At 53.6% G+C, this 13,015-nt stretch overlaps 2 protein-coding genes across 2 annotated transcripts in view; one reads left to right on the forward strand and one right to left on the reverse strand.

The window, feature by feature from the left end:
- Nucleotides 1-7,839, forward strand: part of LOC111162264 (potassium channel tetramerization domain containing 13) — a 14,380-nt gene extending 6,541 nt beyond the window's left edge. Inside the window, exons 3-6 of the mRNA XM_022526551.1 lie at nucleotides 4,295-4,384; nucleotides 4,467-4,519; nucleotides 5,143-5,338; nucleotides 7,102-7,839. Of these exons, the coding sequence (XP_022382259.1) occupies nucleotides 4,295-4,384; nucleotides 4,467-4,519; nucleotides 5,143-5,338; nucleotides 7,102-7,338 (576 nt within the window). The 3' untranslated portion in view covers nucleotides 7,339-7,839. The remainder of the gene's footprint in view (nucleotides 1-4,294; nucleotides 4,385-4,466; nucleotides 4,520-5,142; nucleotides 5,339-7,101) is intronic.
- A 51-nt stretch (nucleotides 7,840-7,890) lies between these two features.
- On the reverse strand, nucleotides 7,891-11,263 carry LOC111162265 (aspartate beta-hydroxylase domain containing 1). The gene is made up of 3 exons (XM_022526552.1): nucleotides 10,219-11,263; nucleotides 8,872-8,985; nucleotides 7,891-8,337 (listed from the first exon to the last, which is right to left on the reverse strand). The coding sequence occupies exons 1-3, from the start codon at nucleotides 11,096-11,098 to the stop codon at nucleotides 8,228-8,230; spliced, it is 1,104 nt and encodes a 367-aa protein (XP_022382260.1). The 5' UTR covers nucleotides 11,099-11,263; the 3' UTR covers nucleotides 7,891-8,227.
- Between the last annotated feature and the right edge of the window lie 1,752 nt (nucleotides 11,264-13,015).

A 13,015-nucleotide genomic window follows, 5' to 3' on the forward strand; every position in this document is an offset into this window, starting at 1 on the left:
GGGAAGCAGGCTCCCTGCCAAGCAGAGAGCCCAATGCAGGACTCGATCCCAGGGACCTGAGATCGTGACCTGAGCTGAAGGCAGCAGCTTAACCCACTGAGCCACCCAGGCGCCCATATTTGTTTTTTCAAAGATTTTATTTATTTATTTGACAGAGAGCATGCACGAGAGCAGGAACATAAGCAGGGGGAGTGGGAGAGGGAAAGCAGTCCTCCTGCCAAGCAGGGAGCCCAGTGTGGGGCTCAATCCCAGGACCCTGGGATCATGACCTGAGCTGAAGGCAGACACTTAACAGCTGAGCCCCCCAGGCGCCCTACCTGGGATTATTTGTAAAGTTACAGTTTCCATTGTCAACTGGAGAAAATCTTGATTTAATGTCAAGTTCCTTTTTTTTTTTTTTTTTTTTTTTGCTTAATGGTATATCCTTGAAGGGTCTTATTGAAGGTTTTTTTCCATTCTGTTTACATCTTTTATTAGCTTTATTATCTTTCATATATGGGTCTTTTAATCTAAATGGAATTCACTGTTATAAATGTGAATTATGAAGGGATTTAACAATTTTTCGTCCTCCAGAGAGTGAGCTAGTTTTTCCAGTGCCATCTACTAAACTTTCTGTGGTAGCCAGTGTCCAAGATAGCCACCAGCAATTCTCGCTTCCTCCTCATTCGGGCTCTTGTGTGGTCACCTCCTACACTGAATAGAGCTGACCTATGTAACTAGTAGGATATTGAATAAGTGATAGTGTGTGACTTCTAAAGCTAGGTCATAAAAGCCATTGCAATTTTTGCCTCTGTCTCAGATCACTCATTCTGGGGGAAACCAGCTGCCACATATAGACACCTGGTCAGCACAGGGGAGAGTTTACTTGTTGAGGAACGGAAGGTCTCTGTCCATAGCCAGCAGACCCCCAGCCATATGGGTGATCTATCTCAAGCGGATTCTCTAGACCCAGTCAAGTCTGCATATAACTACAGCCCAGGCCAACATCTGGACTCCCAACCTGGTCCAGACCACCCAACTAACCAATCTCAAGTTCCCAGCTAACAGAAACTGTGTGTGATAATAAATGTTTATTGTTTTAAGCTGCTAAATTTGTAGTAATAAGTTACCCAGCAATGGATAACAGATTTGGTATCTGGGTGGGGTTCTGTGTTAACAAAAACCTAAAACGTAGGAGTGGCTGTAGAACTGGGAAGTGGGCACCCGTTGGCAGGACTTCAAGGAGAATGTTAATGAAAGCCTGAAGAGTTTTAGAGGGTCTGTTCATGGAAGCCCGATGACCTCAGAGGAGGCTGCAGCAGGGAAAATGTTACTAGAAACTGGTGCAAAGGGAACCCTTGTCATGTAGAGGCAGGATTTTGGTAACACTGTCTCCCACAGTAATCTAGAAAGTAGAAAATGTACCTAATGAGCTGGGTAATGTTGCTAAAGAAGTTTCCAGAAAGAATGTTGAAGGGGCCACTGGATTTCTTGTTGCTGAGAGTAAAACAGAAAAGGAGAGGATAAGAAGGAGGGAAAACAATTGAACAAGGAGGCCGGAATTACTGGGTTTGAAAAGTCCCAACCTTTCCAGATAACACACGATGTTACAATTCCCAAATGGCTTCCTAGCAAAGATCAAACACAGGGCATTCTCAATAAAACTTGGTCTGAAGATGAAGTCGAGGATGTAATTATAAAAGCCTTTGTAAAGACTTCAGAAATACCCAGAAGATGCCTCGGAGCCCCGTTAATCAGACAACAGTGGTACCCCTCAGTCGTCTCAGCACATGCCCAAAGTAGAGGGGAGCATATCTCATAGAGATTTGTGGGTGTGACATCTTTCCAATGAACTGAACCCCAAGACTCGCTTCATGAATATCTATCCATTAAGTTTTTACAAGAATTACATGGGTGGAGACCCTGCCAGCTTGGACCAAAAGTGACAGAGACAGTGCAAGACAAGAGGCCTTTGGGCCCCGGAAGCTCTACAGGCAGGAAACCATGTAGCTGCAAGCATGAACTGTCTTTCACGGAAAATGAAGGCTGACTCAGGGCAGAGCCAAGAGCCGTAAAGAATCATTTCTGGCAAGATTAGGCGTTAGAGGGCTCCCAATATTTGTCCGGCTGGATTGCAGAATTTCTTTGAAGCAGAGACTTTTGTATCCTACCTACCTGAGAGTCCCCTACTGGTTATCCTCATGCCTGTTCCACCACTGCACATTAGGTATACGGGAGAGATATGTCTCTTTAGTTCACAGGTCATCAGAGCAAGAAGAAATGTACTTAAGGACTTGTAACTAAGGAACTACACCCAAGGAGCCTCATCCCTGCCCCCTGGACTGACTTAGGTGACAGGATTCTGTACTTCAAGCTGATGCTCTAAAGGGATGAGACTTTGGGGTTTTGGGGAGGGGGTGAGCATGCTTTTCAATGGGAAGGATTTGAATCAAAGGGGCCAGAAGGTAGCCTGTGGAGCCAGCCTCCAGAGGCAATCCCAATGATTCTCACTCCCTAGTACCCATTCTTTCGTGTATACTTCCCTTTCACACGAGCAGGGCTGACAAACCAGGTCCTAAAAGACACTGAAGCCTCGACCTTACTCTCCTGGATTATTTGCTCCAGAGCAGCCAGCTGCCACGTTGGAAGGACACTCAGGTGACCCTGTGGAGAGGTCCAGATGACAGGGATCCGATGTTTTCTGCAGATAACTGGCATGAACTTGCCAGCCATGTGAATAAGCTTTCTCAGACACACATCCTCTGGACCCAGGCATGCCTTCAGATTCCTGCAGCACTGGCTGACTTGGCTACAACCTCAAGACAGACCCCTATGCCAGAACGACCCAGCTAAACCATTCCTGAATTCCTAACCCACAGAAACCAAGATAATAAATATTTATTGTTGCTTTAAGCTGCTAAGCTTGGGGATGGCTTATTACACAGCAATAACGAATACGTACTCTGTACTTGCCCCACAGATATGTGGTGTCCCCTTTATAAATACCAGTTCTCATATATATACGTCATCCCATTTCCAAACTGTCTTGTGTTCCATTGGTTTTGTGTTTGTTCCTGCAAACCAAAACCACAGTTTTCATTAGTATGGCTTTATAGGATATCTTAATATCAGTCCTTCCTCTTGGCTCTTTTTTTAAAAATCGACTTAAGTAATAATAGGCTTTTATTCTTCCATATTAATGTTAGAAAGGTCTTTTTTTTAAAGATTTTATTTATTTATTTGTCAGAGAGAGAGAGACACACACAAGCAGGGGGAGTAGCAGGCAGAGGGAGAAGCAGACTCCCCGCTGAGCAGGGAGCCCCGTGCGGGACTCAATCCCAGGACCCAGGATCATGACCTGAACCAAAGGCAGAAGCTTAACCAACTGAGCCACCCAGGTGTCCCCAATGTTAGAAAAGGTCTCATAAGGTTCTTAAAAAAAAAAAAAATCTGGAATTTCTGTTGAGAAAAAGATCTGGTTGAGAGAGGTGAAAGGGGTTTTGGCATAAAGATTCTGAAAGACAGAAAAGAGGAAAGAAGGGGCGCCTGGGTGGCTCAGTGGGTTAAAGCCTCTGCCTTCGGCTCGGGTCATGATCCCAGGGTCCTGGGATTGAGCCCCGCATCAGGCTCTCTGCTTAGCAGGGAGCCTGCTTCCTCCTCTCTCTCTTTCTGCCTGCCTCTTCCTACTTGTGATCTCTATCTATCAAATAAACAAAATCTTTAAAAAAAAAAAAAAAAAAGGAAAGAAAAGAGGAAAGAAGCCAATGTATCTGGTTCTGCCTCAGACCTCATCCCACCCAACCAGGTTCATTTATCGAACAGAGATTGAGCACCCACTGTATACTAGGCATGCCCTCGGTGAGAACGGATCATAAGCAAACATACAACAAAATGAGAAAATGTGAGGAACTCAGTGCCGTGAAGAATGAGCTGCTAACGTGTAAAGGAGGTAGAGGAGGCTGTTTGAGTCAGAGAGCTTTAGGTGACGGGCCAGCACCCTCTGAGGGGTACTGTTCTGAGTTATCTGAATGGCATGAAGGGGCCAGCAAAGCACACAGCAGTGTAGACCATTCCGGGCAGTGGGAACTGGGAAGGGCTGGGTGGGCCCAAGGAACAGGCGGTGGGTGGGGCTGAAGCCCAGCAAGCAAGGAAGAGTGGTAGATGCGAGGGCAGAGAGGTTGGATCCTGCAGAGCTCTGTGGAACACTGAGTCTGGATTTTTCCCAGAAGGCAACAAGCCGCTTTGGACGGCTTTTTAAGTGGGGGAGCGAGTGACCTTTTGTTGTGCTGTTAACCACCTTCCGCTTCTTCTCCAGCAAAAAAGGGAGAACTTGTCCCCGCTGTGCCTCATCCCCACGGTGACATCTCCCCGGGAGGAGCAGCAGCTCCTGGCCAGCACCTCCAAGGTGAGGCCCCTGAGCCCTGTAGGGTGGAGGCTGGGGGACTCTCCCTGCAGCCTGACCCCCACCCTTCTCTCTCCCCCCACAGCCCGTGGTGAAGCTCCTGCACAACCGCAGTAACAACAAGTACTCCTACACCAGGTGACTGCCATGGGGCTGGGGGGTGCCCTGGGCTGGGGGTAGGGGGGTGCTGGGCTCAGGTTCCGCCCCGATGGGGGCCGCCCCGGGGTGCAGGGGCTGTGACCCCACAGAGGGGCAGAATGCTCGCCAGGATGCAGATTGCAGCTCTGGGTACTTGGGCAGGTCATTATCACCCTGGAGGCTCTGTGCACTGACCCGCAAACCGGGTTCCGGCGAGGGTTGCGAGAGTGGCTAGCATTGCCGGGGGCTCTTCCACAACGGACTGTGCTTTCCACTTGTTAACTCCCATAATCCTCGCAGCTGTGTGAGGGCATACTATCTCCATGGAGCAGATGGGAATCTGGGGCGCCAAGAGGTGAAGGAACTTGCCTGCTGTCACTCGGTTACAAGGAGTGGCGCCACTAAGGCGTCAGGTGAAGCCGCGGGGGCCTCGGAACCTGCCAGCATGGGTAGCCCCTCCCGGGTGCTGCTGCTCCTCAGAGGCCCCCTGAACTCACTGGCGGGCGGAGGAAGCGCCCCGCTGGGCACGGAGACCTGAGTGCAGTGAGGCGTGCCCCCATGCTGCGGGAGCAGAGGGAAGGAGGCCAGTGTGCTATAAGGCCTCCTGGCCCCCTGGTTTTTAGCACTTCAGATGACAACCTCCTTAAGAACATTGAGCTGTTCGACAAACTGGCCCTGCGCTTCCACGGGCGGCTGCTTTTCCTCAAGGATGTCCTGGGGGACGAGATCTGCTGCTGGTCCTTCTATGGGCAGGGCCGCAAAATCGCCGAGGTGTGCTGCACCTCCATTGTCTATGCCACAGAGAAGAAGCAGACCAAGGTCAGAAGGGGCTCAGGGCCTGGTCGGGGAGGGCTGTGGTGGTGGGCAGCACCCGGACCCTGGCCAGAGGGCAGCGTGGCCAACCACGTGGTGGAAAAAGTCCGGGGAGTCAGGAGCTGCTGTTCCAAGTTCTGGGGTCTTGTTAACCTGGGGCAAGTCACCTTCCTCCTTTGGGTCTGTCTCTCTGCCATGAAACGAGGGTTTTGGGTTAGAGTGGGATTCTTTACCTAGCCCATTTGGGTCTCAAGGCCATCTTGAAGCAGTATGCAGGTTTGGGAGTGTGTATGCATTTTCCCATCTAGAAGGGACCATAGCTGTTAGACTCTCAGAAGGGTCCGTGACCCACGATAGGTTCTTAGAACCTCAGGACCTTAGAAAACACAGGTCTCTTAGGACACACTGAGTTTGTAAGTCCTGAGTCATGAATGTGGCAATCAGCACATAGTTCCTGAGAACGTCCTCTGCACTGAGCACGGCACCAGGCTTGGAATCCAGGTGGATGAAAGGCCTAGGGAAGTAGCAGCCCTCTGTCGTGTCCCCTGCTCCCTTCTGACCTTGATACAAGGAAAGTGCCTCAGATACGCAGGTCTCTGAGCACCCAGTGCTACTTCGTACCTCCCCACCCAGCACACACTAGTCCCTCCTCGGGGACTTTTTCCTCACCCCCGGCTGCCTAATGAACTCCTGCTCAATCTTTAAGACACAAGCCAAGCACAGCTTTGTTTGGGACAGCTTCGCTCATGAGCTTTCAACCTCTCACAGCCCCAAAGCTGGTCATACTTCCTTCTTTGTCTGCAGCAGGCCGGAGGAGAGTGTCCCATCAGCAGCACGGGGTTAGCTCCTGGAGGGCAGGGCTCTAGCTTTTCTTCCTATCTCTCTAGCCCCAGACAGTGGAAGCGAGGAAGCATTTATCAAATGCACGCATGAATGAATGACCCAGCTTCCAAGAAGTTTCCACTGTAAGTGGGAAGGCAGGAAGATAAACCAGTAGTGAGCAAGCAGCTTGGTAACTCTGTCTGTGTTAGCTCATCCCTCCAGGCCACATGACACCCACTCTGTCCCTAACACCTCCTCGCTTCACCCCTTTCTATTCTCTCTCTGCTCTGCCTCCCTCCTGCCAATCTTCGAATACTGGACTAAGTGCACTCCTGCCCCAGGCTCTTAGCCTTGCTGTTGCCTGTTCCCCAGATGGCTCTTTCTCTCCTTACCCACCTGGCTCCTTCCCCACTCCTCTGACTGTTGGTTGAATGTCACCCTTTCAACGAGGCCTTCTCTGAACGCCCTCTCTAAAGTTGTAACATGTGTGGCTATGACCCTCCCCACCCTCTCTTTTTGCTGTATTTTTTCCTGCAACATCTATCACCATCTGAGGGTTTATATTTGATAGCACGTATGTCTGGGTCCTCCCCTTAGAATGTAAACTTCCTGCAGACAGGAACTTCTGTTTAGTTCACTGCTGTAGTCCCAGTGCCTAGAACGACACCTGGGACAGGGCCGTCACTCAGTAAATATTTGTCAAATTCAAGAACATACCAAGAGACTTGGCAGCAAAGGGGAGAAAACAAGAAGGTAGCTCTGCCTGACTTCGGAGCTGGACCTTGAAGGGCAAGTATGACTTTGCTGAGTAAAGAATTTGCCAAGAGGATAGAGAGTCCAGGCCAAACAGCCTGGGACTGCAGAGGCTGGGGGTGCGCCCAGGGGCCGGGGACCGCCTGTGTAACTGCATCCAGGGGTAGGAGCTGGGGATTGCTGGCCTTTTGCAGGTGGAATTCCCGGAGGCCCGGATCTTTGAGGAAACCTTGAACATCCTGATCTACGAGACTCCCCGGGGCCCAGACCCAGCCCTCCTGGAGGCCACGGGGGGTGCAGCTGGAGGTGGTGGGGCAGGCCGAGGGGAGGATGAGGACAACCGGGAGCACCGTGTCCGCCGGATCCATGTCCGGCGCCACATCACCCACGACGAGCGTCCCCATGGCCAACAGATTATCTTCAAGGACTGACCTTTGACCTTGCTCTCTGTTTTCCTCCTGCCACTGGAGTGCAGTTCCTCTTTCTTTCCCTCCCCTTCCCAGGCCTTTGCCCCGGCTCTGCTGGCCAAGTCGTGGGTCCTCCTTCTGTCCCTCTGTTGCATGGTACAGTTCACTGCGGCCCTTTTCCATTCATTCCCACCTCCTGGCTCACAGCACGGTACATTCCAGACCCTCCATCAGTCAGAACCTTTCAGAAGGCCTGCATTTGTTCCCTTATCCCATCCTTGTCCTGCTATTTTCCCTCACCAGCTGGTTTAGAATGATTTAGAATTCCCTTTTTCTCTTTCTCTGTCTCTCTCTCTTTTTTAGCACACTGTACACGCCAAAGTGTCCAGCCAGCCCTTACTGACACCCACCATGTTCTGAGCCACCTTCCCACCATCGTGCAGGGTAGCTTCTCTCTCCCTCCTCCTTCCCCAACCGGTCCCCCCACCCCTTTAACTTTGTACTAGGCTGGCCTGGGCTTGCACCAGCTCAGCCGTCTTCTCAATCTATTTCATATTATTTATTTTAATTTTCTATTAAATTATTGGAATAAAACTGAGTTGAGGGACTGGTGCTGGCTCCGGGGGAGAGGGACAAGGAGATGGCTTATGTTGATCAGGTACTTGGCTAGCCAGATGGGAGAGTACAGGAGCCCCTGCCCCAAGCCTTTCACTGGGCTGGGTAGCTGGAAGAAGGTAGTCAAGAGCTAGGAGAGGCCATCAAATCTGTATTTCAGTGCAGGCTGGCCAGTTCACGCCCTCAGCTCCCCCCCCCCCCCCCCGCAGCCTAGAGGCGGTCCTGGCTACCACTCAAAGCCATCCGTGAGCAAGCACAGCACCTCTCCAGCCCGGGTATCTGAAGGGAGCCCCTTCCTTCAAGGGTCTGGTGCGAAGACAAAGTCAAGGGCCTGGCGCTCGGCCCCGGCCACGTTGGGGTGCCAGAGGTCCACGATGAAGACCACTCGAGGCCCATCTTCTGGGGAGCCTGAGGCATATGGGGATGGAGACAAGAGAAGGACTGACATTAACTACTTATTTGCCAGAGCACCCGCCACCCACTCATAACAGCCAACACTCTGTAATTAAGTGCCAGGCTCTGTCCTAACCCCTTGTATGTGTTAACTCCTAGTCCTCAAAACAAACTGCAGGTCAGTACCATGATCACTCCCATTTTATACAAAGTCACTGGGGCACAAAGAGGTTAAATAACTTGCCCAAGGTCACACGGCCAGTAAGTGACAGAGGTAGGACAGGGACCCGGGTGGTCCAGGTCTGGGGTCTTGTTGGCCACTTTGCTGTGCACCTCCAAGACCTCATTTAATCCCTGCAGTCACCTGATAAAGAAGGTGGCTTCCACACTTCACAGGTGTTGGGGGAAGTTATATGACTTGTTCAAGGTCACACAGCTGGGAAACAGTAGTGCTGGGACCGGGAGCCAGCTGGGCTTGATCCCGCAGCCTCTATCCTATCCCCCTCCACTCAGTCTCTCATTCCTCCTAGCAGAACGGGAGCCCATTACCATTATGAGCCACTGTGTGCAGGAAGGAGTCGTCCACCAGTAGACAGTGTCCCTCAGCCCAGCACTGGGGCTCGCCCCCGACCACCAGCTCACAGCCAGGAGGAATCTTCAGGCCTATGGGAAGAGACCCAGGCATCCAATTCCCCTGCCTCCAACAAAGGGGCCCACCCCATTCAGTCAAAAAGCAGTTTGAAGCTCTTAAAACACCCCATGTGGTGTCCCTCCTTGCCCTCTGGAAGGGGTCCCTATGTAATTACAATATAGTACCAGAGGAAAGAAGTGCCGGGGATAAGGGAAGGGCAGCGCAAAGCACAATCTACTTGTTCCAGAGAAAAGGGAAGGCTTCCTGGAGGAAGGGGCATCTCTTCTTGGGCTTCTGCCAGTTTAGCTCAAGACCCTACTTACTGTGTGCTCCGCCCTCATTCGTATAAAACTGATGGATCCGTTTTTGCCCAAGGACCACGACAGAGTAAAGTGCTGCGAGAAAACTCAGCAGCCAGCTCAAATGATGGGGAATAGGAGGACCTCCCAGAGGAGGTGTGGACCTTGAAAGTGGGAGTCCTGAAGGCTGAGTAGGAGTATACCAGGAGGTGATAGGTGATAAAGCGGAAAGACATTTTAGGCTGAGGATCCCATGAGTGGCACTTGCCAGGATCAGCCAGAAGGCTCTCCTGATCTGATACACGGTGGGAGGGGAGAGGAGGAAGGGAATGGGTGGGAAATGAAGAAAGAATCTGGACTTGATCCTGAGGCCAGTGTGGGACACATCAACTGGTGGCATAGGAAATGGTTTTAGGCAACACAAGGTTTTAAATAACCCTGCATTAAATAACAAAATTGTTTCCTTTTCCGCTTTCTCTCAGTCTTTAAAACATGAAGAAAGGAATCTTGGTTTGGTGCTACCGTGACTTTAACAGCCCACTAACTCCACTCCTTTCTAAAGGAAGAAAGCGTGGGCTTCGGTCTCAGACTGGAGTATTTATTTAGCTAGAATTTGTAAAGCTTTTTTTTTTTTAAGGTTAAATTTGTTTTGGGGAGTACTTTCTATTTAGTGCAACTAATACTGATTAGCATTGCTCTGTAAAGATTCCTTTTAAATAAATAAGTGAAACAAAATGTCAGGGGAATCGGTATCAAGAGAGAAGAGTCCAGGTGGTAAATACCCACGGCAAAGCTTATGAAGATGGTTGGAAGGTAGGTGATCGAGGCTTAGGAAATGCTGCTGTGGGCAACAGGGAGTCAGGGAAGATTTCTGAGAAGGGAGGCGTGATCGGAAACACAGTGGAGAAAGCTCCGGGGGCAGGAGGAATCGAGGAGGCAAGGAGGTTGTAGGCAGCATCTACTTACCCAGATGGCATCTGACCCTTGCGTTGGTGGGCCCACAGCGACCCTCAAGCCGCGCCCCAGGCAGGAGGACAGAAAAGCCAGCGTTGCCAAAGGTGTTGGCACTCATAAAGGTCCGCAGCCCCCGCAGTGCGCGATAGGCCCCTGGGCACCGGCGGCAGTTGCTGGGTTGGCACCGGCCTGCTTGGTACAGCAGGAGCTGGTAGCACCCAGGGGCCAGGGGCGGGGACCAGCCCCGAGGCAGAGGAGTAGTCCCTGAGAAGTCCCAGCTCACAGCCCCAAAGTCCCGCAAAATGGCAGGGAAGCTGCTCTCCAGGAGCTCCACGTCATGCCGCTGGGCGTCCCGGGGCACGAAGGGGGCTGAGGGCAGGTCTGGCAAAAAAAGCAGGCCTGGGCGCTGAATGCCCAGGACCCCTGGCCCTCCCCCAGGGCCTGGGCCACCTTGAGCTGCCCGCCTCACCCTACCCATGCCCGCCCAGGAGTAGCGCCTGGCGTAGGCCCGCAGGCGACGGCACACTAGGCCTTCTGCCCTGGGCCCTTCTCCAGGCTCCCCAGAGCTCCCTGGGCTCAGCCTGCCGGCCTCAGAGCATCCCCTAGGCCCTCCGCTGACACTGGCAGCCCGACTCCCAGCTCCCAGAGCCTGCATGTCTTGGGAGCCCAGGCGGTAACAGTACCAGAGGAAAAGGGAAGTCAGGGCTCCAAGGAGCAGGGTGAGTGCTGAGGAGGCCAAGGGCAATGGCCACGCAGGCATGATGGGCAGGGAAGCCCTGGCCAGCAGGCCAGGGGCATCTTCCAGACCCCAGTTCCCCTGTCCTCCCAGTTCTCCTCCAGTTCCCTCTGTGGCTGCTCCCGGGTTACCCCCTGGGCTGTTTCCCCTCCACATTTCCCACTCCTTGGTTCTCTCTCCTGAGGTTTTCTCTTCACCTTGTATCTCCCTCTTTCTCACCTCCTTCAGGTACCTCCCAACCCTCCTTTCTCTTTTCTTTCCTTCTGTCTCTCTCCCCTTCTACCTCTTTCTCCTTCAACTCTCTCCTCTTCCTTTCCCCCCACCCCCTCTCCTTTCTCCTTCCGGCAGTTTCTCTCCCTCAGCCTCTCCTTTCTCCACCCTCTCTGTCCCTTCTTCTCGCCTCCCTCTCCTCCCCGCCCCTCTTTTAGCTCTCCCTCCCTCCCTCCCTTCTAGCTTCCCCGGACAGCAGTTCCTACCCCCACCTGGACCCGTAGCCCCGGGAGCCCGCAACCAGTTGTCCTCCGCAGCAGCTTCTCTCTCTCCTTCCAACCCCTCGTCCCCTTCTGCCCTCGCTTCTCACTCGACCCGACCCACGGGTCTCCTCTCTCTCTCTTTCTCTCTGTCTCTCTCTTCTTCCCCTCCCTCCCTCTCTCCTACTCGTTCCTTCCTTGGCTCCCACTCACCCTGACGTCACCCCTCCCCACAGTCATCTCAGCTTAGCTACCCCCGCCCCCACCCAGGGGCAGTCGCATCTCAGCCGGAGGAGGGGGGTGGTCTCCGGATTCGCCTCCCCTCCCCGCCCCGACGGGGCGCCACGTGGGGCGCAGGGGGCACTGTGCCAACCTCCAGCCGCCCCGCAATGCGAAAAGAAGGGGCGGGGGCTGGAGGAGGGGCGTGGCAAGACAAGGGGCGGGGCGAGCGCATAGACTGACGGACAGGGCCGGGGCTGGTGGACTGAGGACAGGGACACTGCGGCCTGTCCGTAGGTCTGCTGATCCCTTGACCAGTCAGACTGTGGCTCCCATCCCCCCTCCGCCTCCACTAGGCGAGCCCCCCACCCCCACCCCCGGGAGCCTGATCGATAGTGAGAACGGCTTCAGCCAATCGCCCGCGGCGTCGGGGGCCGGGCCCGCTCGGGCTGGGCCGGGAAGAGCTGTCCGCCAGCTCGTGGTGCTGAAAAGGGCGCCCAGAGGCGTTCTGAGGGAGGCCAGGACGGAAAAAAAAAAACAAAAAAAAAAACCAAACATCAAAGTTGAAGCTGCCTGGCAGCTGGCCGGGGTCATATACGCAAGAGAAGGGGGTCTCTCCTCCCCAGATCTTGGACTGTCGCCCCTTAGACTTCTCATAAACGTGGAAATTTGCCATTCTCCTGGAGGAGGGGAAAACCCATTTCATAGGAGCTGTAAAAGGGAAAGGGAGGTCCCGTGGGGAGGGGGGAGGTGTCTGGATGTGGGCAGGGGGCATACTGGGGAGCTGAGCAAGCGTGAACCCAGCGGTGCCGCCCCTCGGCACCCTGGGAAGAGGAGATTCAGATTCCAGATGTGCTGGAAAGGCTGGGGGAAGGGGCTGTAATTACAGCTAGGACCAGAGTTTCCTTTGCCTCCCCTAGGGGCCGCGGGAGTGAGGATTACGGTCTGGCTCATGTGGTCCCTCCTTCCTCCATCTGCACTTCCTCCTTCTGCCTCCCCCCCATCGCCCCCAAATAAATCCCAGGCCCCTCCCTTCGCCCGTCCCCAGGATCTGACGTGGGCTCGACACCTTTCTCAGCTTCTCCCTCCCGCAGCTCCAGTGCCCGAGCTTCGGCTCTCCAGGTTCCGCAACCCCCTCCCGTCCCCACCAAGCCCCGCTAGAGCACAGTAGGGACCCCCCCATCCTCGACCCCACCCCAGACCCCCAGAAGCTGTCTTGCCTCTCCCTACTCCCCCAGCCTGGGATCCAGCTAGCTCGATGGACCCACGCGCCCGGGCAAGAGGGTAACCCAGGCGACCCAGCCCCTTCGGCCTTCTCGGTCCCACCCCCTGCAGCCGGAGCCGCGCCCCCTCTCCCACAGACCCGGTAGCAGAGGACAGAGGA

Source organism: Enhydra lutris, unplaced genomic scaffold (genome assembly GCF_002288905.1).
Source record: "Enhydra lutris kenyoni isolate GAN:26980312 unplaced genomic scaffold, ASM228890v2 scaffoldscaffold90, whole genome shotgun sequence".
Taxonomy (NCBI): Eukaryota; Metazoa; Chordata; class Mammalia; order Carnivora; family Mustelidae; genus Enhydra; species Enhydra lutris.

What these genes read in the sequence shown, in the direction of transcription:
- LOC111162265 (XM_022526552.1), bottom strand. Translation starts at nt 11,098, where the DNA reads ATGTGGAGGGGAAACAGCCCAGGGGGTAACCCGGGAGCAGCCACAGAG. An exon ending in AAGGGTCAGATGCCATCTGG is followed by an intron (nt 8,986 to 10,218) that starts GTAAGTAGATGC and finishes CTCTTCCCATAG; the next exon opens with GCCTGAAGATTCCTCCTGGC. An exon ending in GCACACAGTGGCTCATAATG is followed by an intron (nt 8,338 to 8,871) that starts GTAATGGGCTCC and finishes CATATGCCTCAG; the next exon opens with GCTCCCCAGAAGATGGGCCT.